This window comes from Heterodontus francisci, chromosome 38, assembly GCF_036365525.1.
Source record: "Heterodontus francisci isolate sHetFra1 chromosome 38, sHetFra1.hap1, whole genome shotgun sequence".
In the NCBI taxonomy this organism is placed as follows: domain Eukaryota; kingdom Metazoa; phylum Chordata; class Chondrichthyes; order Heterodontiformes; family Heterodontidae; genus Heterodontus; species Heterodontus francisci.
The window spans coordinates 45,389,285-45,416,852 of NC_090408.1; the positions used below are offsets into that span (position 1 = coordinate 45,389,285).

Genomic DNA, 27,568 nt, shown 5'->3' on the forward strand with positions numbered 1-27,568 from the left:
GCAATACTTTATCAACTTCAATGACAACAATTACTATTCAGTGGTGCTACATTTAGCATAGTCATATGGTACTAACTGTAGCATGAACAATTTTTCAGTGTATTAAGACATCACTTTTTAAAGTTTGTTCTTAAGGTGTGGCCAATTATTGTCCAATGATCACCGAGTCAACCACATAGTCAATGAAGGCAAGACCAAGTTGAGGTGGCAGGTTCTTTTTCCTGTTGGGTTTTAACACAACAATCCAATAGCGTTCATGGTCAATTTCAGGCAACCATAAATAACCAGATTTATTGAACTCAATTTCACAAATGTGATTTGAACTCATTGCCCAGGTTACTTACTAGGCCAGGACTATAACTGCCAGGCTACTGTATCCACTAAAATAAAAGCAAAATACTGCAGATGCTGGAAATCTGAAATAAAAACAAGAAATGCTGGAACCACTCAGCAGGTCTGGCAGCATCTGTGGAAAGAGAAGCAGAGTTAACGTTTCAGGTCAGTGACCCTTCTTCAGAACTGACAAATATTAGAAATGTCACAGGTTATAAGCAAGTGAGATGGGGGTGGGGCAAGAGATAACAAAGGAGAAGGTGTAGATTGGACAAGGCCACATTTACAAGAAAGGTGTCGCTATGGGTACCCGCATGGGTCCTAGTTATGCCTGTCTTTTTGTGGGATATGTCGAGCATTCTTTGTTCCAGTCCTACTCAGGCCCCCTCCCCCAACTCTTTTTCCGGTACATTGATGACTGTATCGGTGCAGTTTCCTGCTCCCACCCCGAACTGGAAAACCTGATCAACTTTCCTTCAATTTCCACCTTTCTCTCACCTTTACATGGTCCATCTCTGACACTTCCCTTCCTCGACTTCTCTGTCTCCATCTCTGGGGATAGGTTGTCTACTAATATCCATTATAAGCCCACCGACTCCCACAGCTACCTCGACTACACTTCACACCCTACCTCCTGGAAGGACTCCATTCCATTCTCCCAATTTCTCCGTCTCCGACGCATCTGCTCTGATGATGCTACCTTCCATGACGGTGCTTCTGATATGACCTCCTTTTTCCTCAACCGAGGATTCCCCCCACTGAGGTTGACAGGGCCCTCAACCGTGTCCGGCCCATTTCCCGCACCTCTGCCTTCAACCCTTCCCCTCCCTCCCAGAACCGTGACAGGGTTCCCCTTGTCCTCACTTTCCACCCCATCAGCCTCCATATCCAAAGGATCATCCTCCGCCATTTCCGCCACCTCCAGCGTGATGCCACTACCAAACGCATCTACCCCTCCCTTCCTGTCAGCATTCCGAAGAGATCGTTCCCTCCGCGACACCCTGGTCCACTCCTCCATTACCCCCACCACCTCGTCCCCGTCCCATTGCACCTTCCCCTGCAATCGCAGGAGGTGTAATACCTGCCCATTTACCTCCTCTCTCCTCACTATCCCAGGCCCCAAACACTCCTTTCAGGTGAAGCAGCAATTTACTTGTATTTCTTTCAATGTAGTATACTGTACTCGCTGCTCACAATGTGGTCTCCTCTACATTGGCGAGACCAAGCGCAGACTGGGTGACCGCTTTGCGGAACACCTCCGCTCAGTCCGCAAGCAGGACCCTGAGCTTCCGGTTGCTTGCCATTTCAACACTTCCCCCTGCTCTCATGCTCACATCTCTGTCCTGGGATTGCTGCAGTGTTCCAGTGAACATCAACGCAAGCTCGAGGAACAGCATCTCATCTACCGATTAGGCACACTACAGCCTGCCGGACTGAACATTGAGTTCAATAATTTCAGAGCATGACAGCCCCCCCATTTTACTTTCATTGTTAGTTTTTTTTTTACTTTTTACATTTTTTACAATCTTTTTTTTTTGCATTTATTTCATTTCATCTTAGTTTGTTCAGTTTGCTTACCCACTGTTTTTTTTTCATGTTTGCACTTGCCGCTGTTCAATCTTCAGTACGTTAACATCTTATCTGTACTAATGCTTTGTCTTTCAACACACCATCAACATATTGTTTGCCTATGCTCCGTGACCTTTTGGTCAGCTATGTGGCCTTGTCCAATCTACACCTTCTCCTTTGTTATTTCTTGCCCCACCCCCACCTCACTTGCTTATAACCGGTGACATTTCTAATATTGGTCAGTTCCAAAGAAGGGTCACTGACCCGAAACGTTAACTCTACTTCTCTTTCCACAGATGCTACCAGACCTGCTGAGTGGTCCCAGCATTACTTGTTTTTATTACTGTATCCACTACTCAGCTCCATATTAGCCATTAATACTCCGGTATTAAAATCTACCTTGATTAGTATTTGGCCGAGTTAGGTGTTACAACCAAGGTGGAAGAAATGCACTGTCAATTCAGTCCCACTTCTCCACGGGTCACAACATATCAATAAATTTTCCCACCTCCTGAAGAAATAGCCAATTGGACACTATTTGTCCCCCAGAATAAAGCACACCAACCAGGTTTCTTCAAACAACTATTTATTAGAAAAAAGTCTTAACCGAGATAAATCTATATATATGAAAAAATTCATTATTTCCCTCGCCCTCATGCACACACATGCATCCATTCAAAAAGAACAACCAGGAAAAAAGAATGTTGGTTTACAGCTGTTTCATAGGAATAAAAGGAATAATAAAATAATTCAGTTTGTCACGTTCTTGTAGGAAATTCTTCAGTTGGGTGAGGTATCCCAGAGTTGAATAGTCAGATGCCACTTGAAGTCTCTCCAAACAAGGTTGATGAACAGTCTATGATGGGTAGGCTTCAAGGCAATTCGACTACAGCAGGTGTCACACAGGTCTTTCAGCAAGGGTGTAGCAACAGGTCTGCTTCGAGGACTCACAGCAGCAGTATAAGCCTTCTTCAGGTTCCAAGATTTCCCATAACACAAGAAGCAACAGGAACCACACTGGATGTAGGAATTCTTCAGAGACAGGAGGCAATAGGAATCTGCCACCTTTCAAATGCAGGGCTTCTTTTCAAGAGATGCAAGTTTCCTTTACAGAGAGAAGTCTTTTTCTCTAGTCTCCAGGCAGGTCAGGTCTAAGTTCCAAATGCCTGCGTTTTGTCCAACTCACTGGTTTTTAAAAAAGGTCCAAAGCGAAAGGTCCAAACCTTCCTGAGCCGATCACATGACCATACAGAGTCTCCCATCATTCAAAGTGATGCTCTGAGGAGATCGAAACCCCTGAATGGCTTCATTGACACTGCTTGCTTTTCCTATTCTTGCATACAAAGTCAACTATTTGCAGGTGCCTTGCTGTCTGTGTACATTTCACTCAGTCCAAATCCACAAAGTTTCAGCAATGTCCACTGACAAAAATCCTTTTTTCAGTTTTTAAAAAACAATGAATTCTAAGATTTTAGTACAAAAATAAAACCTCTTCTAACATAGGGTACGATCACTATTTTTCCGTAATATCAAAATCACTGATGACTCAGTGACGCTGTATTAAGCTCCATGTTGACCGCTACTGCTCAGTGCCATTAGGTCCTGTGATGACCTCTGCTATTTAGTGACATGGAATTAAATTCTATGACGACTGTTACCACAACAACGTAAATTTATATAGCACATTTAGCGTAGAAAAATGTTCCTCGAACAACATAGAGCCGGAATGAAGGAAATTAGTCACTGAGGCAAAAAAAGATATTCAGATAATGAAAAGCTTGATCAAAGATGTGGGTCTTAAGGGCGAAGATGGAAATGGAGATGTGGAGTGCTTAGGCATGGAATTCCAAAGTGCGGGGCCTGGATGACCAAAATCACGATCTGTCTGCCAGAGCTATGGAGAAGCTGAAGTTTATGAAGGATGGAGGACAGAAGGCCGGCCAGAACAACATTGGAATTGCTGAGTCTGGAGATGACAAAAGCATGGAGAAAGATCCATAAAGTCATTTATGGCATAGGAGACGACCATTTGGCCCATCAAGTCCATGGTGGGACGGGGGAAAGAGGGGGTTAGAAGTGGGGCCCGGGGGGGCGGCCTCTGGGTATTGGCCACAATTGCAATGACAGAAGCATGGCCGGAGTGAGCTTCACTCCCGGGGGCAGAAATAAGAGAATTAGTTGCAGATTATCCTCAATCATTAAACAGTGTAATGAGTCACCATGGTTACTGAGAAATATTCAATGTCACCGGCTTCCACCGATCCGGGGTCAGACAGCCCGGCCCGGGCACCATCATCGCGAACAGCGCGCTGCGCCAGGCGAGGCCCGGCCGTCCGCCTCGGGTGCGGGCCACACCATGCCCATGCGGAGGCGGCTCGGTGCCCCGCACAGACCCACACCCGCCTCCCGGGCCCTGAACAGGCCGCGGATCCCCGGACCTACCATTCTCTTCACGGATGAGGCTGGAGAAGAGGCTCGTCGTGGCCTTGAGCCATGGACGTGCAGGTCGGGCGGGCGGCGTGGGAGAGCCCCAGGCGGTGGCGGTGCAGAGAGTGAGTGCCACGGGCCCAGCACCGGCTGCGGCTTCTCTCATAATTGAGCGACTCCAACTGACGCTCGCGCCGCTCAGCAGCAGCCGTCATGTGACACGCACGCGGGGAGGGGGCGGGCCCGGGCGGTGACTCTAGTGGCGCTAATAGTGGGCGGGACCGTAATAAGACCCCGCCTACTCTTTAGCGGCCTGGAGCCTGGGAAAGAGGGCGTGATCAGCAGGGAGGCGGAGCAGCTAATCACGTGATGGAGTTGATTGGCATCTTTCTATCTCGGAATGAAGGACTCGCAGCAAACAATCCAGGGCGGGGCGAAGGGGAAGGGGGCGAGGCGAAGGGGGCGGGGCGACGGGGCATGGGGAAGGGGGCGGGGCGACGGGGCGAGGGGAAGGGGGCGGGGCGAAGGGGGCGGGGCGAAGGGGGCGGGCTCTCTCTTTGCTGATGCTGCCTGAGCTGCTGAGTATTTACAGCACTTCCTATTTTTATTATTTTGAAATAAACACAGCATTTTTCCACTCAGGCCTGCTCCTGCCAGAATGCAGTGTTTCATCAATTTAAAAAAAAATTAATTTGCATGTCTTCTCAAAGCCATATCATCTGACTTTCCACAGATAGAAAAGTGAAAAAGCAATAAAAAACCCCCAAAACAAAAATACAATTCCTGCAAGCCCTGTGGATAATGGCAATTGTATTTAGCAGCAGATTCCCAAGGATTTCAAGAGACACCATAATTTACTGTGTGTTAGCCACAAATCCTTTCCACTACAGAGTAAAACCTTATTGCATTTTAGTTTGAAATTACAAACCCTCCATTTTCTGCCCCTTAGTTTGTCTGTGCTATGCACTAAGTATAGCTCAGGAACCTGACCTCAGGCAATGTGCTAGCTGTGGAGAGATGAGGGTGCAAATGCAGGCTGTCTGGGACAACTCCTGTGCAGCAGTGTAGCTAAAAACAGCAATTAAACAAAGTGAAAGAACTGAGGTCAGCTTTCCATCATTCTATCCTGCACGCATTGCTGCTTCAATACATTGCACTACAATTATCTTTCCTTCTATAACAGATCATTAAAGAACAGTTTGTTTTTCCTTTCCTCCACTAGATCTCTGCTTTACACAACATTCTCTTGTTACATAGCAACAAAGAGAAAACAAGTACTGGAAATTGGAGATAGGCGGCACAGTGGTGCAGTGGTTAGCACCACAGCCTCACAGCTCCAGTGACTCGGGTTCAATTCTGGGTACTGCCTGTATGGAGTTTGCAAGTTCTCCCTGTGTCTGCGTGGGTTTCCTCCGGGTGCTCCGGTTTCCTCCCACATGCCAAAGACTTGCAGATTGATAGGTTAATTGGCCATTATAAATTGCCCCTAGTATAGGTAGATGGTAGGGAAATATAGGGACAGGTGGGGATGTGGTAGGAATATGGAATTAGTGTAGGATTAGTATAAATGGGTGGTTGATGGTCGGCACAGACTCGGTGGGCCGAAGGGCCTGTTTCAGTGCTGTATCTCTAAACTAAATGTAAAATGCTGGAAACACAGTGAATTCTTAAGCACAAGAAAGATCATAGGAACATTCGAATTAGGAGCAGAAGTAGGCCATTCGACCCCTCGAACTTGCTCCACCATTCAATAAGATCATGGCCGATCTGTTTGTGTCTCGAATTCCTCACTCCCATCTACCCCCGAAAACCTTTGATTCCCTTGCCTGACAAGAATGTCTACCTCCACCTTAATAATATTCAATGACCCCACCTCCAGCAGCTCCTGAGGCAGAGAATTCCAAAGTCGCACAACCCTCACAGAAAAATTTATCCTCATCTCTGAAAAGTGTGACCCCTAATTTTAAAAGAGTGCCCCTTAGTTCTGGACTCACCCACAAGAGGAAACATCCTTTCCACATCCACCTTGTCAAGACTGTTCAGGATCTTATAAACTTCAATCAACTCTCCCTTCACTCTTCTAAACTCCAGTGAAAACAAGCGCAGTCTGTCCAGCCTTTCCTCATAAGACAACCCCCTCATTCCAGGTATCAATCTAGTAAACCTCCTCTGAACCACCTGCAATGCAGTTACATCCTTCCTTAAATAAGGAGACCAAAACTGCACACAGTATTTGAGATGTGGTCTCACTAATGCCCTGTATAACTGAAGCATAACACCCTTACTTTTATTTTCAATTCCTCTCATAATAAAGGATAGCATTCCATTAGCTTTCTTTATTACCTGCTGTACCTGCATACTAACTTTTTGTGACTCATGCACTAGAACACCTAGATCCCTCTGCACCTCGGAATTCTGCAGTCGTTCTCCGTTTAAGTAATACTCTGCTTTTTTATTCTTCCTGCCAAAGTGAACAACTTCACATTTTCTCACATTACACTCCATCTGCTAGATTTTTGTCCTCTCATTCAACCTATCTATAATTAGTCTGCAACCTCCTTATATCCTCTTCACAATATACTTTCCTATCTTTGTGTCATCTGCAAATTTAGCTACCAGGCCATTGCTCCCCTCATCTAAGTCATTGATATAAATTGTAAAAAGTTGAGGCCCCAGCACAGACCCTTGCAGGACTCCACTCGTCACATCCTGTCAATCAGAAAAGGACCCATTTATGCATACTCTCTGTTTTCTGCCAGCCAGTCAATCTTCTATCCATGTTAATATGTTACCCCCTACACCATGAGCTCTTACTTTGCGCAATAACCTTTTATGTGGCATCTTGTCAAATGCCTTCTGGAAATCCAAGTACAGTACGTCAACGGGCTCCCCTTTATCCACAGCACATGTTATTCCTTCAAAGAACTCCAATAAATTTGTTAAAGAGAAAGACAGTTTAATATTTCAGGTGGAAGCCTGCATACAATCATTTGAAGAATGGTGCCTTTGAAAATGTTTACCTATTTTATTTTCAGATGCTAACTGGGTCTGTGCATTTCCAGTTTTTATTCCCAGTTAATTACAACTAATTTGTGAGGACAATTATATTTTCCAATAAAGAATCCATCATTCCTTTTTATGCTGAGAAATGTAGGTGAATGGCCAAAGTCCAAAACCCATAAAAGGTTAGTAAGAGGAAAGAGAAGATATCAAGCAGCAGTGAGATACAGGATGAGTTTTGAAAGACTGTAGTTCCTACTGCAGAGATTTTACTGTACACTGTCAATATGCAAATAACCACCAAACTGCAGCTCCACCCCTCCCCGCACCCCCCCCCCCCCCCCCACCAATTCCTCTTCTATCCTCCACCCCTCCCCACTGCTCCTTTGCCAACCCGCACCCCACCACCTCCCCCACATGCTGTACTGCCACATCCTACTATTCTGTAATACAAAATATTCCTTCAAATGAAACTTTCTATTTTGGATGAACTGTTGTGCTGAGCTCAAACAGGTCAGTGTCCATCAAAGCATTGGTCAGCAAGAAAATAAATTAAAAGTGAATCAATCATTGCAGGGTGCATTATTTTTAATAACAGGGAATTATTTCAAAGCTGTAATCTCAATGAGGTTAAGACAGTACTAAATCAGTGATGTGATATAACGCACTGAATTGCCACAGTTTATGACATGATCTGAACACAATGAATACCCCTGAGCTCACCTGACCTACACTGGCTCCAAGATAAGCAATGCCTCAATTTAAAAATTCTCATCCTTGTTTTAAAATGCTTCCATGGCCTTGCCCCTTCCGATTTCTATAACCTCCTCCAGCCCCACAACCCTCCAAGCTCTCCGCACTCATCCAATTCCGGTCTCTTGTATGTCCCTGATTTTTAATCGCTACACCATTGGCTGCTGTGTCTTCAGCTGCCTGGGCCCTAAGCTCTGGAATTCCCTCACCTCTACCTCATTTTTCTCCTCGAAATCATTCCTTCAAGCCTTTCTTATTGGCCAAGCCTTTGGTCACCTACCCGAATATCACCTTATGTGGCTCAGTATCGAAGTTTTTATTTTATAATGCTCCTGCCTTGGGATGTTTTACTACCTCAAAGGAGTTTATACTAGTCCATGTTGCTGGTGTCATCTTGTAATTTGTTCACATCAGAACCACTTAATTAGATTACAACTTTGTAACACACCCTAGCTGATGTTACGCTATGTACGAGCCATCAGAACTCCTCATTAGATGACAGCCATACTTACTCACCGTTGTTACAAGAGATGTAAACAATCAGAATTATAGTCTTGGGGTGTACTTACCAAATGTGCCATCGGGGAAGTCACATAATACATAGTTTTAATCCCCTCTGGAGGTGGGAGAAGAGGCAAATTTAAATCAGGCATCATTTTGTGGCAGCTGCCAGTGGCAGACTAACTGCAAGGGCACTCCATGTCCTTGATGTGAGGGCGTTCACACTAGTGGCATTCTATAGGTTTATCAGGAAATTTCTCTGTACTTTGTTTGTATAAACAACATGGCCTGGTGCCAGCCCTGATACCGTACTTCTACAGTCTGTTGCCCAATCAGGCACCATGCTGTGTGTTGGGCAGTCAGCTCCTCTCTTCCAAAATATACAGCTGCCCTCACTCTCACTTTTGTTATTCAGGAGGTAGGCCACTTTCTTTACAAGAATTCCAAAGTAGAATACTTTAAATTTTCCACCAGTATGTTTCTCCCCCTCCTCCACAGTGGGTTACACATCCATTGGTGCCAATCATTATCGTATCAGGTACCTTGTCATTGCTTGTATCTGAACCTGATCTGGTATTCCACAGGTGGGGAGCATCCAATCAGAGTCTGATCCAGTCCTTTCCAGAATCACTGCAAAACCATCAGGAAGAATCCTCCCACACCCAGGGATGCCCCTTCCCATTGTATTCCCCAATTGTTGAATTCAACACAGATCCTGGGCAGAGAGCAGGATGTGCTTGTTCTGCAGAGCTCAAGTACCCATTAGTTGCTACACCATCAGAGAATTTTCAAGTGGAAGCATATTGGGTCTCAGTTTGTTTACAAAGGATTAACACAAATAGTTTATTGGAGTCAAGTTGCTTGCAGGGATATTCTTACCCAGATAGAAAGTTATTTCAACATATGCAGTTCAATGTTACCCGGTGGCAATTTTGCAAAGTAAATCAAAACTCACTTCCCCTTTGTCAAAATAAAAAGCATTTGAATTTTTTGAGGAGGTAACAAGGAGGGTCGGTGAGGATAGTGCATTTGATGCAACATACATTGATTTTAGCAAGGCTTTTGACAAGGTCCCACATGGAATCCAAGAGAAAGTGGCAAGTTGGATACAAAATTGGCTCAGAAGCAAGAAGTAAAAGGGTAATGGTCGATGGGCGTTTTTGTGAATGGAAGGCTGTTTCCAGTAGAGTTCCACAGGACTCAGTACCAAGTCCCTCGCTTTTTGTGGTATATATCAATGGCCCAAAAGAAAAGAATCAATGATTGGAACTTAAGTGTAGGGGTATGATTAAGAAGTTTTCAGATGATGCAAAAATTGGTCATGTGGTTGATAGTGAGGAAGAAAGGTGTAGACTGCAGGAAGATAGCAATGGACTAGTCAGGGCAGAAAAGTAGTAAATGGAATTCAATCCAGAGAACTGAGAGGGATTGCATTTGGGAAGGTTAACAAGCCAAGGGAACACACAATAAATGATAAGATACTGAGAAGTACAAAGACACAGAGGGACCTTGGAGTGCATGTCCGCAGATCCCTGAAGGTAGTAGCTCAGGTAGATAAAGGTGGTTAACAAGGCATACAGGATACTTTAGAAAGGGAAGCAGAGTTAACGTTTCGAGTCAGCGACCCTTCATCGGTCACTGACCCGAAACGTTAACTCTGCTTCTCTTTCCACAGATGCTGCCAGACCTGCTGAGTGATTCCAGCATTTCTTGTTTTTATTTCAGATTTCCAGCATCCGCAGTATTTTGCTTTTATATACAGGATACTTTCCTTTATTTGCCGAGGCACAGAATAGAAGAGCTGGGAGGTTATGCTAGAATTGTATAAAGACTAGATAGGCCACAGCAAGAACAATGCAGAGAGTTCTGGTCACCGCATTAGAGGATATGATTACATGAGAGAGGATATTTATGAGGATGTTGCCAGGAGTGGTGAATTTTAGCTATGAGAATGAATTGTATATGCTGGGATTGTTTTCTTTGGAACGGGGAAGCAGAGGAGAGATTTAATCAAGTTGTATAAAATTATGACAGGCCTAGGTAGAGTGGATAGGATATTTCCCTTAGCAGAGAGGTCAATAACCAGGAGCTATAGACTTAAAAGTAATTGGCAGAAGGATTAGAGAGGATTTGATGGAAAAAAAGTCACCTAGAGGGTGGTGGGGGTCTGGAACTCACTGCCTGAAAAAGGACAGTAGACTCAGAAACCCTCATCGCATTTTAAACATTTTGGTTATGCCCTTGAAGTGCCGTAACCTACAAGGCTAAGGACCAAGAGCTGGAAGGTGCATGACTGGAATCAAAAGCAAAATACAGAGGATGCTGGAAATCTGAAAGAACAGAAAATGCTGGAAATACTCAGCAGGTCAGGAAGCGTATCAGAAGACAGAAACAATGTTAACATTCCAGGTCTGAGAAACTTCATTTGAACTAGATAATCCTTTTTAGCCATGTGCCATAAATTTTCTAGATTTCTATTTTCTCAGAAGAGCTAATGATAAACAATTAACATCCCCGTCAAGATCAACCAGCCAATTCTCAAATTTTCGCATTTATTTGATAATCTGGCATAAGTAGTGAGAAATTGGTTGTTTTTAATGGGTAGGTGTCTGGATTTGCCGTATTATATATACATAGAGTCATAGAGCACAGAAACAGGCCCATCGCGTCTGTGCTGGCCATCAAGCACCTGTCTATTCTAATCCCATTTACCAGCACTTGGCCCGCAGCCTTGCATGCTATGGGGTTTCAAATGCTCATCTAAATATTTCTTAAATGTTGTCAGGGTTCCTGCCTCTACCACCCCCTCAGGCAGTGTGTTCCAAATTCCAACCACCCTCTGGGTGAAATTTTTTTTCCTCATATCCCCTCTCAACCTCCTGCCCCTTACCTTAAATCTATGCCCCCTGGTTACTGACCCCTCCACTAAGGGGAAAAAATTCTTCCTATCTACCCTATCTCTGCCCCTCATAATTTGTATACCTCAATCAGGTCACCCCTCAGCCTTCTCCGCTCTAGGGAAAACAACCTTACCCTATCCCGTCTCTTCAAAGCTGAAATGCTCCAGCCCAGGCAATATCCTGGTGAATCTCCTCTGCACCCTCTCCAGTGCAATCACATCCTTCCTACAGTGTGGCGACCAGAACTGTACACAGTACTCCAGCTGTGGCCTAACTAGTGTTTTATACAGCTCCATCATAACCTCCCTGCTCTTATATTCTATGCCTTGGCTAATAAAGGCAAGTATCCCAAATGCCTTCCTAACCACCTTATCTAGCTGTGCTGCTGCCTTCAGTGATCCAAAAGACTTGCAGGTGATAGGTAAATTGGCCGTTGTAAATTGCCCCTAGTATAGGTAGGTGATAGGGAATATGGGATTACTGTAGGGTTAATATAAATGGGTGGTTGTTGGTCGGCACAGACTCGGTGGGCCGAAGGGCCTGTTTTAGAGCTGTATCTCTAAATAAAATAAAATAAAAATAAAATCTATGGACAAGTACACCAAGATCTTTCTGACCCTCTGTACTTCCTAGGGTCCTACCATCCATTGTATATTCATACAAGAACAGTGAAGCCCACATACAAGCCCTTCCCACCCACCCTCCAAAATTCTGGCACATACCCCCCAAAGAGTCATCATTGCAAAGCTTCTATCCACTAAAATTCTTACCCTCATAAGTGACTTGCATCCACCTGCATATTGTGTGTTCTTTCTCCGAGTTAATATCAGCTCAATACCTCCGGTCATCACTGAAGAGGTACTGTACCTGCAAATCCCATTTTACTACTCAATGTACGCACTCGCTTTTGGATTGAAATACTCCCAGAGACCTCTGCTGGACAAAAGTTTTAAATACACATCATCCATTTTCACAAAAACAAATTGCTTCCTTAAGTCTGTGCATAAGCAGGACAGCATGTTCCATATGAACATAAGCCAGGACCTTTAGGTCCACTTCTAGTTAAAGATAGAGGAGCTTGATTCTTCCCTATCATAATTCTACCAGAGTAGGTGAATGGAACCTTTGAGTGGCAACTCCCAAGTTTTGATCTCCAATGGAGAAAATCACCGGAGTAACAGTCCTCTTTCCTATGGCTTCTTAACAAGTTTACATGGGAGTCAGGAGAGTCCTGATACACAGAGAGTCCTGATAATCAGATATAGGGAGAGGCCATGACGCTCCATCTTATTTCAGTCATCCAAGAGGAAAAATGAAACAAAAGGTTTCTTTACCATACCCTATCCACAAAGCCACTCCAAGTGTTGATCATTATTTGAAGTCCTTCCTGATACCCACTCTAAATTGACCTTCCACTAGTTTTAGTCCTACTATCTTGACAGTGTTCCAGATTCATTTTACTTAGCCCATTTAATATCTTGTAGATCTCCATTAGGTTTCATCGCAATCATTTCAAGGCAGATGATCCAGTCTTTTCTCAATTCTATCCTCTCATGTTCAGGATTAATCTACAGCAAGCTCTATTTGTTCAGTGACCAAGTTGTAAATAGTTTTTATTAAAGGGAATTCTCAGTTGAAATCCAGGTACAACTACACAACGCTAAAGGTTGAATTAAAATACCTGAAGAATTTCCATATATTGAGTCATGACACTAATAGCTGGTGATCAGAAAATTCTGTTGCTTAAGTCTGAGAATATGATCTGAATTGAGTCTGGGCTAAAATGTGGTTTTCTGTAACCTGTTCCGTTGCCAACTCTCCTTAGCGGTCGGTAGAGGTCACGGGTGGTGCAATGTTGGTGAATGTGGATGACCCCATTATGCAGTAGCCAGTCGAAAATATAACTGCAATTTCTGCCATCTTCACCCAAATCAACAGCTGACTTTTTAAACTTTAAGACATCTAATCACAGGTGTGCAACAAAGGAAACACTGGTACCCAGCTATCCCATTTGGAACTAGCGAAGATTATAACTAACACAGGGAGCAACTGGCGTGAATTAATGAACTTCTGACAAGATTCTGAGCTTGGACAAATTCATCAAACCAGAGCTGTTTCTAAAGATGTTTAATAACAAACACAAAGTCATTTTCTGCAAAGTTACTTTTTTTTCCCACTCAGATCATGTGCAGCAATGCACAATATGAGGATTACAATTCCTTTATAAACAGTAGCACACCCTGTCCCACAGAATGTATTTCAATAATCAAAATTAGTTGCAAATCACACATTACACAGCATTGTATTATCACACACACACTCAAAAAGGACTTCATGAGTCAAATCTGTCTGGCAGATGTGAAGTTGGGGCAAAAATTGAACTATTTCTGCCACTGCAAACTTGCAGAGTATTGAGGAACCATTGAATAAGTGGGTTGAAATAAATAATGTCCGTATACCCTGGGTTCATTTTTGGAGAACACACAGCTTTAAAGGGACACATCATTCAGTCTCAATGATCTTCGGATTTTCTTCATAGGGTACAGAGACACTTTGGATAATCGCAGGGACATGCCAGCTCATTAACAACCAGAAAGGTTTGACCAGACATTTTATTGATCAACTACAATTTGTACATGATTATGAAGTGCATCTAGAGAAGTTACTAAAGTAGTAAAAGTGCATGGTGGATTCAGAGATTCAGTAAATCTTTGGTAAACTGGTCATTACAAAAAAAGTATTCAAGTGTAGAAACAGTTGTGCTTATCAGAGCAATTGTCAGCTATCAGGTTCCGGTATTGGAAGATTTTTCTAAATGATTGGTAACAAAATATGAATTAGAAAATTAGAAAGTAAAACAACTGGCATCTTTCAGGGATACTGAGACACTGAGTCAGTGAGATTCCCAACCGTTTCCTCAATCGTTGTACCAACTTGATTCATCATCTGAGGGGGAGAAGAAAACCCAAATATCAGGGAAGAAACAGCTAAATTTAGTTCATCTTCCAATACAGTTAGGAAAAATACACTGCCTTTCAGAAACTCGGCAAAACTCCTCTCCACAAGAGTCAAATATTCAAAATGTAAACAAATCTCAGAACAGAGCTCAATTCATGGTAAATTTGAAATAAAAAATGGAATCTGGTTACATCTTTGATTTTGATGTAGAATAATTTTTCAAAGACTCCCTCCTTTGCATTGGACAGCTGTGGTATTTGTGTGAACGCTTAAGAACAAGCTGTTCTCAGCTTCCAGGGACTCCTTAGATTAAAGTTTGTTTGTAGAAGGGGTAGGGTAAGCAGCATCCCTGCTCATAAATCAACCTCCTGAGCTTGGCCAAACTTGACAAGATAAATCCTCAGTGCCAGTCAATTGGCTAAGTCAGATAATTACTAGAGGGAACTGGCAATGAGAACGTCAAAATTCAGCTCAGCTCTGTAAGCTTTAAAAGCCATTTTCATAGAATGTGGGCATTGTATTACAAACACAAGTTGTGCAATTCAAAATCTGATTGAATATCAACTGATAGGATGACACATTGTACATTTTCCATGACAGAAGAAGAAGTCATGTTTATACAATACAACTTAAGACAAGATTAAAATAGGATAGGTTTCTAAAATGCTTTGTATAGTGATGGTAGCTGAGTGATATGGTACTAATTTAAAGCATTCATAGAATCACAAAGTTTAAAGCACAGAAAGAGGCCACTTGGCCCATCGTTTCTGTGCCGGCCGAAGAACGATCCACCCATTCTAATCCCACCTTCCAGCATTTGGTCCGTAGCCCTGCAGCTTACGGCACTAAAGGTGCATATCCAGACTCCTTTTGTATGAGTTGAGGGTTTATGCCTCAACTACCCTTTCAGGAAGTGAGTTCCAGACCATCGGCACCCTCTGGGTAAAAAAGTTTTTCCTCATCTCCCCTCTAATTTTTCTACCAATCACTTTAAATCTATGCCCCCTCATCACTGACCTCTCTGCTAAGGTGAATTGACCCTTCACCTCCACTCTATCAGGCCCCTCAAAATGTTTTACATTTCAATCAGATCTCCCCTCAGCTTTCTCTGTTCCAAGGAATACAACCCCAGCCTATTCAATCCTTTGTCATAGCTGCATTTTTCCACTCCTGACAACATCCTCATAAATCTCCTCTATACTCTCTCCAGTGCAATTACACCTTTCTGTAATGAGGTGACCAGAACTGCACACAGTACTCAAGTTGTGGCCTAACCAATGAGTTATACAGTTCCAGCATAACCTCCCTGCTCTTGTATTCTGTACCTCGGCTAATAAAGGAAAGGATTCCATATGCCTTCTTAACCACCTTATCAACCTGTCCTGCTACCTTCAGGGATCTGTGGAAATTCACTCCAAGGTCCCTCACTTCCTCTACACTTCTCAGTATTTTCCCATTTATCGTGTAGTCCTTTGCCTTGTTTGACCTCCCAAATGCATCACCTCACACTTCTCGGGTTGAATTCCATTTTCCGCTTTTCTGCACATCTGACCAGACCATCAATATCTTCCTGCAGCCTACAGCTATCCTCCTCACTACCTACCACACGGCCAATCTTTGTGTCGCCTGCAAACATCTTGACCATGCCCCCTACATTTACGTCCAAATTGTTACTATACACCACAAAAAGCAGGGGACCCAGTAGTGAGTCCTGCAGAACGCCACTGGAAACAGCCCTCCAGTCGCAAATTACAATTACCCTTTGTTTCCTGCCACTGAGCCAATTTTGTATCCACCTTGCTGCATTTCCCTGGATCCCAAGGGATTTTTTTTTTAACCAGTCTGCCATATTGTCAAAAGCCTTGCTAAAATCCATGTAGACCACATCAAGTGCACTACCCCCATCATTCCTCCTTGTTACTTCTTCAAAAAACTTGATCAAGTTGGTCAAACAAGATCTTCCCTTAACAAATCCATGCTGACTATCTTTGATTAACCTGTGCCTTTCTAAGTGACAGTTTATCCTGTCTCTCAGCATTGTTTCCAATAATTTGCCCACTACTGAGGTTAGACTGGCCTGTATTATTTGGTCTATACCTCGCTCCCTTTTTAAACTGAGGTATAATGTTAGCAGTTCTCCTATCCTCCAGCACCATTCCAATCCCACCACAAGTTATAAAACTGAATTCTATAAATCTGGTCATTCATGTACTAGAACAAAATTTACTCTTTCCCCTCCGATTTAACTTGCCTTGTAGCCTTCATCATCACTATAATAGTGAGCAAAACTGCAAAGCTCAGCAGGTCAAGTAGCACATTTACCCAATAAGACACCTCTCTGCTATTGTCCTAACCCTGCTGGAATTGTCTGCATGGAGCATTACTGATTGTGGCACTATTATGTAGGATTATAAATCTGACTGTTTTATCCAAGGCTATTCACCTACTTTTCTGCAAAAGATGCCCAACTTAACTATAATCCCAGAATGCTAATTATTCACCTTCCTAGAGTTTTGCAGGCCACCAGAAGCAATGGCTTTTATGCAAATCCATTGCAACATCACATTTTTAAGGAAGGCATCCCTTCACCACAAAGGCCCAGTGTTAATTCTTGCACATTTAGTGCAAGATCAAAAATAGAATCACAAATACACCAGTATAAGCAGACATCTTAAATGTTAAATTTTAGAGAAGTTTTAGTAATTTTCAATCTCCCAAAGTGTAAAGTTATTTTATCCATTGCCTATAAGGAGTAACACAACTTATTAGTCGCAATGGAATCTGGGATAGTGTCCCATCAACACAAGAAAAGGAGGAAGAAATAGCAGAAGGATTTTTGGCAGAAAGCTTAGAGCATCAGGTTGTAAGCTCCTGCACATTGCTAAAGCAGATAGTGTAACAACTGTAAACTTTACCAGTGTACCACACCTTGTAATAAAGGTTGTCTGGTGACATCCAAGACCTAGAGAGATCAGTTACATGAAATTATTTCTGGAATGTGACCCCACCCACAGTTCTCCCATGCACAATTTCCTGATTATGATCCTGGCCAATTGTTCAGCTCTTTGAACCACTGATTTGTAAATGTCCCAAGAAATGCAAATACCTTTTTAGGTGCAGTGAGTCCATCTAATTTCGCATTGGCTGGAAACAGCACTTTGCATTGAACAATATGCTGAGCAATAATACATTTGAAATGAATAGCATTGATATAGAGGAGTAACACCCCATTCTATTACAAAAAAAAGTTAACAGCCTTCTTGTAGAGGTAGCAAGTTTGCAAATGAATAAACTATGCGCTCACACCTACTCGGAAGTGGCTGGGGACTAAAATAAAGTCACTTCCATGTCGGATCTTGTCAAGTTAACTTTTCAACCCATCAGTCTGAACTGGATTCAAAGCTGGGTTCCAGAAGCAATGGGACCACATGCTAGTCTAATACATTTTCCAGCACCCTTCGTAAACACAATTACATACTAGCCACTTTTTCCAACCTGAAAGAAAGTGGTCACCATAAAACGAACTTGGGAAACCTGTGAAGATCAAATCCCTTTAAGTGAAGGCAGATGAGCTCCGTCAGAGGGCGATAGTCACACACAAGAACATGTAAACATCTTTTGTAAGCTGCTTGGCAATCAGCTCTCGAAGTGCATGTTATGTTAGTGCAACAATTTGTAAAGTAAAACACTGGAGAGGACTGAGGTGAACACTTACACTCAGGCATTTGCTATTGTATTAAAAGTTTAATTATGTTCTATACAAAAAGTACAGAAGAGGAGTTAAGGAATTCTGCTAACCTCATAACTACTTCCTGCCCAAAACATTTTCATTTCCTTACGGCTCCAGGCAGTCACAGCACAGGTGATAAGAGTACAAGGCACCAGGTAAAGCAAGGCAGGCTGTGCCATCTTCGTCAGGATCAGAACAATAAATGTCAAAACCATGCCAACTGCATACGCTATAAAATGAAACACCAAAATTAAACATTGCATCCTAATTCAATACTCTACCATTAAAATATCCAAAAGTAAAGAGGAGTTTGTCAATCTTTAATTGAGCTCTAGATCTATTATTTTTTAAAAGTCAGAAGGTTGTGAGTGGGTCCATTCGAACCCTGAACCCCAACCACAAGGATGAGGATGACAAATCAAGAAACCCCACTCCTTTCAGACAGGCAATCAATTCTAAGATGGAAAGGATTTTTTTTCCTTTCCAAGTTGTTGAAATCAATACAGCAGGAATGGACAAAGCACATTGTGCAAGAAGTAAATTCCTAATAGTTACATTTTCCTTCCTATATTCCTGTCCCACACCACAAGCACAGATGGCCTTCAACTATATCTTGAAAGTGCCAATCGCACTCAAGTCAATTGGTAGCATGGGATGCCAGAGGGTGAGGGTTGCTGGTTAGGACCCAAGTGTAGGATAATCACAGCATTTGAGGTTCCATCCTTTGGATGAGAAGTTTGACTGAAGCGGATTCTGCAGACAAGATTCCACAGCACAACATCCCACTTAACATTTCTCCCTCACCCATTATCAATTGCAGATCAGCTCGCCATTCATCTCATTGCAGTTTGAAATGTTTTTGAAATTAGACAAATGTAACAGCCATTTTATGCATAAGATATCACACGTTACTTAACTGTATGCGAAGCTAAGATATTTGAGATATATAAATGCAAATGTTTTTCTCTCTTCAGATCCAATTACCATAGGCAATGGAGAAGATCATCTTCATTTCTTAAGGGAATGAAGGACATTGCTAAATGTATTTCAGACAAGATTTTGGAACAGTAATTCACTGCCATTTACTGACCCTATTATTCATGAGCATGGGGCAGTTTGCCCAATAACCATGAATTTAATCAAATATATTTCCTTAGTCACCTTCAATTTGTTTTGTAAATTTTTACCTATCGTGCACAAAACAAAATAGATGTTGGAGGTATTTGTCTGCATATCAAATCTTCGGCAATAAGCAACCAATAATCCTGTAAGAGAATAGACAACCATAAAAACTGGAGTAAAAATTAATATATTATGCACAATAAAAAATTTAGAGCCCAAACATTAGCTTTTTGTAGTTAAAATCCCATAATTTCCTTTTTTACATTTTGTTCTATGAAGTCAGCACAGTGCAGACTACTGAATCTGCAGCTCAAAGTGCAGTATTGCATATTGCAACATTTCAATTCGACCCACGTTAGAGATATCAGACCTGTGAAACTCCATCTCCACCTCAGTCCACACCAATCACCAGGAACTTAAACACTAGCACTAACCTTGCTGCACCCAAACCTCTTAAGCACATCTCCGATCCATCTAGCAATCTCCCCCGACCCCACAGGGCAGGCCCTCCCCTTCGACAATCCCCCCGCCCCCACAGGGAAGAGACAGCTGCACCCATCCAGGCAACTGGAGAGTGGAGAGTATTCCATCACACTCCTGACTTGTGTCTTGTAGATGGTGGACAGGCTTTAGGGAGAGAGGAGGGGAGTTACTCGCCGCAGAATTCCCAACCTCTGACTGCTCTTGTAGCCACAGCATTTATGTGGCTGGTCCAGTTCAGCTTCTGGTCAATAGCAACCCCCAGGACATTGGTAGAGGGGGATTCAGCGATGGTAATGCTGTTGAACATCAAAGGGAGATGGTTAAATCCACTAGTGTTGGAAATGGTCATTGCCTGGTACTTGTGTGGCACGAATGTAACTTGCCACTTATCAGCCCAAGCCTGGATGTTGTCCAGGTCTTGCTGCATCTGGACACGGGCTGCTTCAATACCTGAGGAGTCACAAATGGTGAACATTGTGTAATCAGCAGCGAACATCCCCACTTCTGACCTTATGATGGAGGGAAGGTCATTGATGAAGCAGCTGAAGATGGTTGAGCCTAAGACACTAACCTGAGGAACTCCTGCAGTGATGTCCTGGGACTGAGATGATTGACCTCCAATAACCACAACCATTTTCGTTTGTGCTAGGTATGACTCCAACCAGCGGAGTGGTCCCCCCCACCGATTCCCAGTGACTTGTTTTGCTCGGGCTCCTTGTTGCCATATTTGGTCAAATGTAGCCTTAATGTCAAGGGCAGTCACTCTCACCTCACCTCTGGAGCTCAGCTCTTTTATCCATGTTTGAACCAAGGTTGTAACAAAGTCAGGAGCTGAGTGGCCCTGGCAGAACCCAAACTGAGCATCAGTGAGCAGATTATTGCTGAACAAGTGCCACTTGATAGCACCGTCGATGACACCTTCCATCACTTTACTGATGACTGAGAGTAGACTGATGGGGCGGTAATTAGAACATAGAACAGTACAGCACAGTACAGGCCCTTCGGCCCACAATGTTGTGCCGAACATTTAACCTACTCTAATATCAAACTAACTACCTACCCTTCATTCTACTATCATCCATGTACCTACCCAAGAGTCGCTTAAATGCCCCTAATGTATCTGCTTCTACTACCACCACTACTTCTTCAAAGCACTCCAATAAATTGGTTAAACATGATTCCCCTTTCACAAAACCATGTCGACTCTGCCATAGTACTTTGAATTTTTCTAAGTGCCCTGCTATAATGTCTTTTAAAGTAGCTTCTAACGTTTTCTCCAAGACAGATGTTAAGCTAACTGGCCTGTAGTTTCTTGCTTTCTGTCTCCCTCCCTTTTTGAATAAAGGAGTTACATTCGCTATTTCCAATCTAATGGAACCTTCCCCGAATCTAGGAAATTTTGGAAAATTAAAACCAATGCATCAACTATCTCTTTTAAGCCCCTAGGATGAAGTCCATCAGCACCCAGGGACTTAGTTTAGAGATACAGCACTGAAACAGGCCCTTCGGCCCACCGAGTCTGTGCCGACCATCAACCACCCATATATACTAATCCTACACTAATCCCATATTCCTACCACATCCCCACCTGTCCCTATATTTCCCTACCACCTACCTATACTAGGGGCAATTTATAATGGCCAATTTACCTACCAGCCTGCAAGTCTTTTGGCTTGTGGGAGGAAACCGGAGCACCCGGAGAAGACCCACGCAGACACAGGGAGAACTTGCAAACTCCACACAGGCAGTACCCAGAATTGAACCCGGGTCGCTGGAGCTGTGAGGCTGCGGTGCTAACCACTGCGCCACTGTGCCTCCCGCAGCTCCAACAATTTGCTCAGCACCACATCCCTGGTGATTGTAATTTTCGAGTTCCTCCCTCACTTCCATTTCCTGATTTATAGCTATTTCTGTGATGTTGCTTGTATCCTCTATGGTGAAACCCAATGCAAAACACCTATTCAATTCATCTGCCATCTCATTATCCATTATTAATTCCCCAGACTCACTTTCAATAGGACCCATGCTCACTTTGTTAACTCTTTTTTAAATATCTATAGAAACTCTTACTATCTGTCTTTATATTTCTAGCTAGCTTTCTTGCGTACTCTAATTTTTCTCATTAATCTTTTAGTCATTCTTTGCTGTTTTTTATATTCTGTCCAATCTTCTGACCTGCCTCCCATCTTTGCGCAATTATAGCTTTTTCTTTAAGTTTGATGCTATCTTTAACTGTTTTAGTTAACCATGGTTGGTGGTCCTCCCCTTGGAATTTTTCTTTCTCGTTGGAATGTATCCTGTGTATTCTGTAATATCCCCTTAAATGTCTCCTACGGCATCCCTATTGACCTATCCCTTAACCTAATCTCCCAGTTCACTTTAGCTAGCTCTGGTATCATGCCCTCATAAATGCCCTTATTTAAGTTTAAAATATTAGTCCTGTTCCCACCCTTCTCTCCCTCAAACTGAATGTAAAATTCAATCATGGCCGGGTTGGATTTGTCCTTCTTTTTGTGTATAGGACATACACTTGGGCAATTTTCTACATTGCTGGGTAGATGCCAGTGTTGCAGCTGTACTGCCTGTGTGGAGTTTGCAAGTTCTCCCTGTGTCTGCGTGGGTTTTCTCTGGGTGCTCCGGTTTCCTCCCACATGCCAAAGACTTGCAGATTGATAGGTAAATTGGCCATTATAAATTGCCCCTGGTATATGTAGGTGGTAGGGAAATATAGGGACAGGTGGGGATGTGGTAGAAATATGGAATTAGTGTAGGATTAGTATAAATGGGTGGTTGATGGTCGGCACAGACTCGGTGGGCCGAAGGGCCTGTTTCAGTGCCGTATCTCTAAAAACTAAAACTAAGCTTGGCTACGGGCGCAGCTAGTTCTGGAGCACAGTACTATTGTCGGAATGTTGTCAGGGCCCATAGCCTTTGCAGTATCCAGTGCATTCAGTGGTTTCTTGATATCAGATGTTTTTTCTTTGTTGCAGGCACTGCATTAATGAGCCATGTTGCAAGTTTTGAGAGTTAAATGTGAAAGTTAATTGCCACTGACAAACACTTAAATTCACAGTACACTGGGAATTAAATTTACAAAAATGGCCATTCTTCTATTTTTGGTGTTGATATTCCATTACTGTCGTTCATGAAGTATTGATGGATGCTGAAGTGCAATTAATAGATCTCAATTTACAAGGCAGCATTTCAAACCAGTCAATGCAGCAACTTCCCAAAATGTGATCAGCAGAAACTGGTTACATTGAGCTGGGTGGGGCAAAGACACTGGAAGAGAAAATCTTTCACTGGGCTGGTCCCAACCGGCAGCTGGATGATGTGTGCTTGAGAAGGTTTTTTTTAAAAAAGACAGCCTGCCCAACCAGCACAAGAGACACATTCTCCTTCCTTTGTAATACTCGCAACAATGAGGAAAAAAAACTTGTGGATTTTTTAATAGTCTGCTGGGGTTTTATAGGGGTAATCCATTCAGTTAATTGGTCCATTTTTCATACACAACTGACCTATAATTAGCTTTGTAATATTCACCTTGAACCTTGTTTAGAGATACAGCACTGAAACAGGCCCTTCGGCCCACCGAGTCTGTGCCGACCATCAACCACCCATTTATACTAATCCTACACTAATCCCATATTCCTACCACATCCCCACCTGTCCCTATATTTCCCTACCAGCTACCTATACTAGGGGCAATTTATAATGACCAATTTACCTACCAACCTGCAAGTCTTTTGGCTGTGGGAGGAAACCGGAGCACCCGGAGAAAACCCACGCAGACACAGGGAGAACTTGCAAACTCCACACAGGCAGTACCCGGAATTGAACCCAGGTTGCTGGAGCTGTGAGGCTGCGGTGCTAACCACTGTGCCGCCCCCAAACCTGTACAGCATCAGATAGAAATAAACTGAAAATTAAAATATTGGTACCCAAAAGTTCCCTCACTGCATGGATACACTAACACAACATAGGATAATATGCAATGATAGGTAATATCCTTAGTTGTCACTAAGTCATTCAAGAGATGCAGAAATATTTTTACTCACCTGGCACAATAATATCCCCAAATCCCAGCAGAGAAAAAGACATCCCACACAAGGTCGCAACAGACGTCACCAATCTCGGCACTCTGAGAACCACAGGCAACTACAAGAAAAATAACAGTGGTCAGTGAGGCACTGCTACTCATTTCCTACTCTTCAACTTACAAGAGCTGCAGCTGGAAGAGGACTAAAATGTTAATTGTGACACTTCCTCAAATAGTTATCTGCTTTTCCTAAACTAGTATTTAAAAAAAGAGTAAGGAACTCATCATCAGTCATAAACAATACACAATCTGTACACAGCTACATGGCATTCTCAGCTGGGAAGCTGCATACATGCCCCAATAATGGTTCATATAATGAACATGGGCATTCAGTTGATAACCAACTTCAAAGCTGATCTGATTTCTGCATGACATGGGACTGATCACATGACAATGACACTTTCTCCCCTCCTCCACCATCAGAAGGGGCTGTTTCACTAAGAATAGTTGAGTACAATTTGGTGCAGCCGGATGCAACTATTACAAGGTTTGAAAACCTCAACCCGCCCCTTTGGAGGAAGAGAGGATTCGTTAAATGCTGAGAAAAGCAAAGTTGTTCGAACAGATCAGGTTATCAGAGACTACAGCTGACCACACAGATAAGGTGCAACATGTATATCCAGCAAGATTCCCCCAAAATGCCAAGTAAAGCACTGCAGAAATGAAGGTTGGCATGCAGCAAGCAACTAATATACAATAGCCCAAATTTGCAGTCAGCTGCTGACCCGGAATAAAGTTGCCCACAAAGATCCAGCAATCTGTGTGCTATGGATTTCCCCTTTCCAGACGTCAATTTGAATTTGGCGTCAAGAGGATTTCTAGGTGTCCAGCAACAATATCATCAAGCAGGGTAAGCAGCCAATCACACTGAAATATTCACACAGCAAACCAGGAAGTAAAGTGCACTGAATGTCTCACTTTTAATTAAAATTTTAAGAGAGCGCAAAATAATTGATTGGGACATACATATGGAATTAAGGTAGAAGTTGAAATTTTAAAAAAAAATTTATTTAGAGATACAGCACTGAAACAGGCCCTTCTGCCCACCGAGTCTGTGCCAACCAACAACCACCCATTCATACTAATTCGACATTAATCCCATATTCTCTACCACATCCCCACCATTCTCCTACCACTTACCTACACTAGGGGCAATTTATAATGGCCAATTTACCCATCAACCTGCAAGTCTTTTGGAGGTGGGAGGAAACCGGAGCACCTGGAGGAAACCCACGAAGACACAGGGAGAACATGCAAACTCCGCACAGGCAGTACCCAGAACTGAACCCAGGTCGCTGTGAGGCTGCGATGCTAACCACTGCGCCGCTCTAAATATCAAACATTTTTTAAAAAGTATTTCTAAACATGAATCATAAATTTGATATTCCACCAAGAATGTTAGTTTTCCACAGGCAGAGGGGTTTCCCAGCAGTAATTGTGAACTTAAACTGTTAAAACCCAGTTACATTTCATTCAACAAGGTGCAGCTTTTTCAACTCTTTTCACAGCGAGACTAATGGCATTAAAAGGCAAGATCTCATTGGTTCAGGAATTGTAATTGATTGCAGTCTGGGGAATCTTCAATCGTACACCCTATGGAGAAGCATAGAATGACCGACAGCAACTTCTGAATTTTCGCATTTAACCGTGTATGCGTGGACTCCAGAAGTCGCTGTCAGTTTCTGAGGACTAATGACTGTGATCCGTGAGAGTTTGGTCATCATAGGTTTATAGGTATGTAAAAAGGAAACATTTAGCTAAGACAAATGTGGGTCCATTACAGGCAGAGTCAGGAGAATTTACAATGGGGAATAGAGAAATGGCAGAGAAGCTAAATGATTACTTTGTGTCTGTCTACACTGAGGAAGATACAAGAAATCTCCCAAAGAGCTAGGGAGAATGAGGAATTGAAGGAAATTGGTATTAGTAAGAAGGCTGCATTGGAGAAATTAATGGGGCTGAAAGTTGATAAGTCCCCAGGACCTGATATTCCAGAGTGTTGAAAGAGGTAGCTATGGAGATAGTGGATGCATTGGTGATCATTTTCCAAAATTCTAAAATTCTGGAATGGATCCTGCAGATTGGAAGATAGCAAATGTCACCCCGCTATTTAAGGGAAGGGAAGGAGAGAGGAAACAGGGAATTACAGACCTGTTAGCCTTACATCAGTCGTTGGGAAAATGCTAGAATCTATGATAAAGGATGTGTTAAATGGAGACTTGGATAATAATGATCTGATTGGGCATAGTCAACATGGATTTATGAATGGGAAATCACTTTTGAGGAACCTGTTGGAGTTTTTTGAGGATGTTACTAACAGAATTGATAAAGGAGAGTCTGTGGACTTAGTATGCTTGGGATTTTCAGACGGCTTTTGATAAAGTCCCACACAGGAGATTGGTTAGCGAAATTAAAGCACGTGGGAAAAGAGGTAATATACTGGCATGGATTAAGGATTGGATAACAGGCAGAAAAGACAGTAGGAATAAACTGGTCATTCTCGTGTTAGCAGGTTGTGACTAGTGGGGTACAGCAGGGATCAGTATTTTGGCCCCAGCTGTTCACAATATATATCAAAGATTTGGACGTGGGGACCAAATGTAATATCTCCAAGTTCGCGGATGACACAAAACTAGGTGGGAATGTGTGTTGTGAGGAAGATGTAAAGTGGCTTCAAGGGGATTTGGACAGACTTAGTGAGTGGGCAAGAACGTGGCAGATGGAATATAATGTGAAAAAATGTGAGGATATCCACTTTGGTAAGAGAAACAGACATGCAGAGTATTTCTTAAACGGCAAGAGATTAGAAAGTGTAGATGTACAAAGGGATCTGGGTGTCCTTGTCAATAAGTCACTGAAAGCTAACATGCAGGTGCAGCAAGCAGTTAAGAAGGCTAATGGTATGTTGGCCTTTATCGCAAGGGGATTTGAGTACAGGAGTAGTGAAGTCTTGCTTCAATTGTATAGAACCTTGGTTAGACCGCACTTGGCGTACTGTGTGCAGTTTTGGTCCCCTTACCTTAGGAAGGATATTATTGCCATAGAGGGAGTGCAACGAAGGTTCACCAGACTTGTTCCTGGGTTGGCAGGACTGTCCAATGAAGAGAGATTGGGGAAACTGGGCCTGTATTCTCTGGAGTTTCAAAGAATGAGAGGTGATCTCATTGAAACCTACAAAATACTGGAAGGGATAGACAGGGTAGATGCAGATAAGATTTTCCCCTGGTTGGGGAGTCTGGAACCAGGGGACACAATTTCAAAATAAGGGCGAAGCCACTTGGGACAGAAATGAAGAGAAATTTCTTTACTCAGATAGTTGTGAATCTTTGGAATTCTCTACCCCAGAGGGCTGTGGAAGCTCATTCACTGAGTATGTTTAAAGTAGAGATTGACAGATTTCTAAATACCAATGACATAAAGGGATATGGGGATAGTGTGGGAAAAAGGCATTGAAGTGGATGATCAGCCATGATTGTATTGAATGGCACAGCAGGCTCGATGGGCTGAATGGCCTACTCCTGCTCCCATATTCCTATCCATACTAGTGTAAAATCCAGTCCACAGTTCTTCATGAGGCAATCTTGCTGTTTGAGATTATATGGAAAGTGTAGACTTTCCATATTTCGGGTAAGAAGAGGATCGATAATTTTATCAATCCAAAAAAATAAAGCTTCCCCATTTAGCATTATAACA

At 42.8% G+C, this 27,568-nt stretch overlaps 2 protein-coding genes across 12 annotated transcripts in view; both read right to left on the reverse strand.

Annotated features, from left to right (window-relative positions):
• trpm7 (transient receptor potential cation channel, subfamily M, member 7) overlaps positions 1-4,538 on the reverse strand; it is a 208,811-nt gene extending 204,273 nt beyond the window's left edge. For 5 of the 7 annotated variants that reach the window (XM_068018326.1, XM_068018322.1, XM_068018327.1 and 2 more), the window contains exon 1: positions 4,345-4,538. In XM_068018326.1, the coding sequence (XP_067874427.1) occupies positions 4,345-4,347 (3 nt within the window). In that variant the 5' untranslated portion in view covers positions 4,348-4,538. The remainder of the gene's footprint in view (positions 1-4,344) is intronic. The other 2 variants (XM_068018325.1, XM_068018324.1) reach the window with 1 other exon arrangement.
• Positions 4,539-13,595: 9,057 nt separating this feature from the next.
• LOC137352610 (signal peptide peptidase-like 2A) overlaps positions 13,596-27,568 on the reverse strand; it is a 48,299-nt gene continuing 34,326 nt past the window's right edge. For 2 of the 5 annotated variants that reach the window (XM_068018331.1, XM_068018335.1), the window contains 5 exons: positions 23,835-23,934; positions 19,359-19,436; positions 18,240-18,400; positions 17,370-17,403; positions 13,596-14,429 (listed from right to left, as the gene is read on the reverse strand). In XM_068018331.1, the coding sequence (XP_067874432.1) occupies positions 14,401-14,429; positions 17,370-17,403; positions 18,240-18,400; positions 19,359-19,436; positions 23,835-23,934 (402 nt within the window). In that variant the 3' untranslated portion in view covers positions 13,596-14,400. Of the gene's footprint in view, positions 14,430-17,356; positions 17,404-18,239; positions 18,401-19,358; positions 19,437-23,834; positions 23,935-27,568 lie in introns of all 5 variants that reach the window. The other 3 variants (XM_068018330.1, XM_068018334.1, XM_068018332.1) reach the window with 2 other exon arrangements.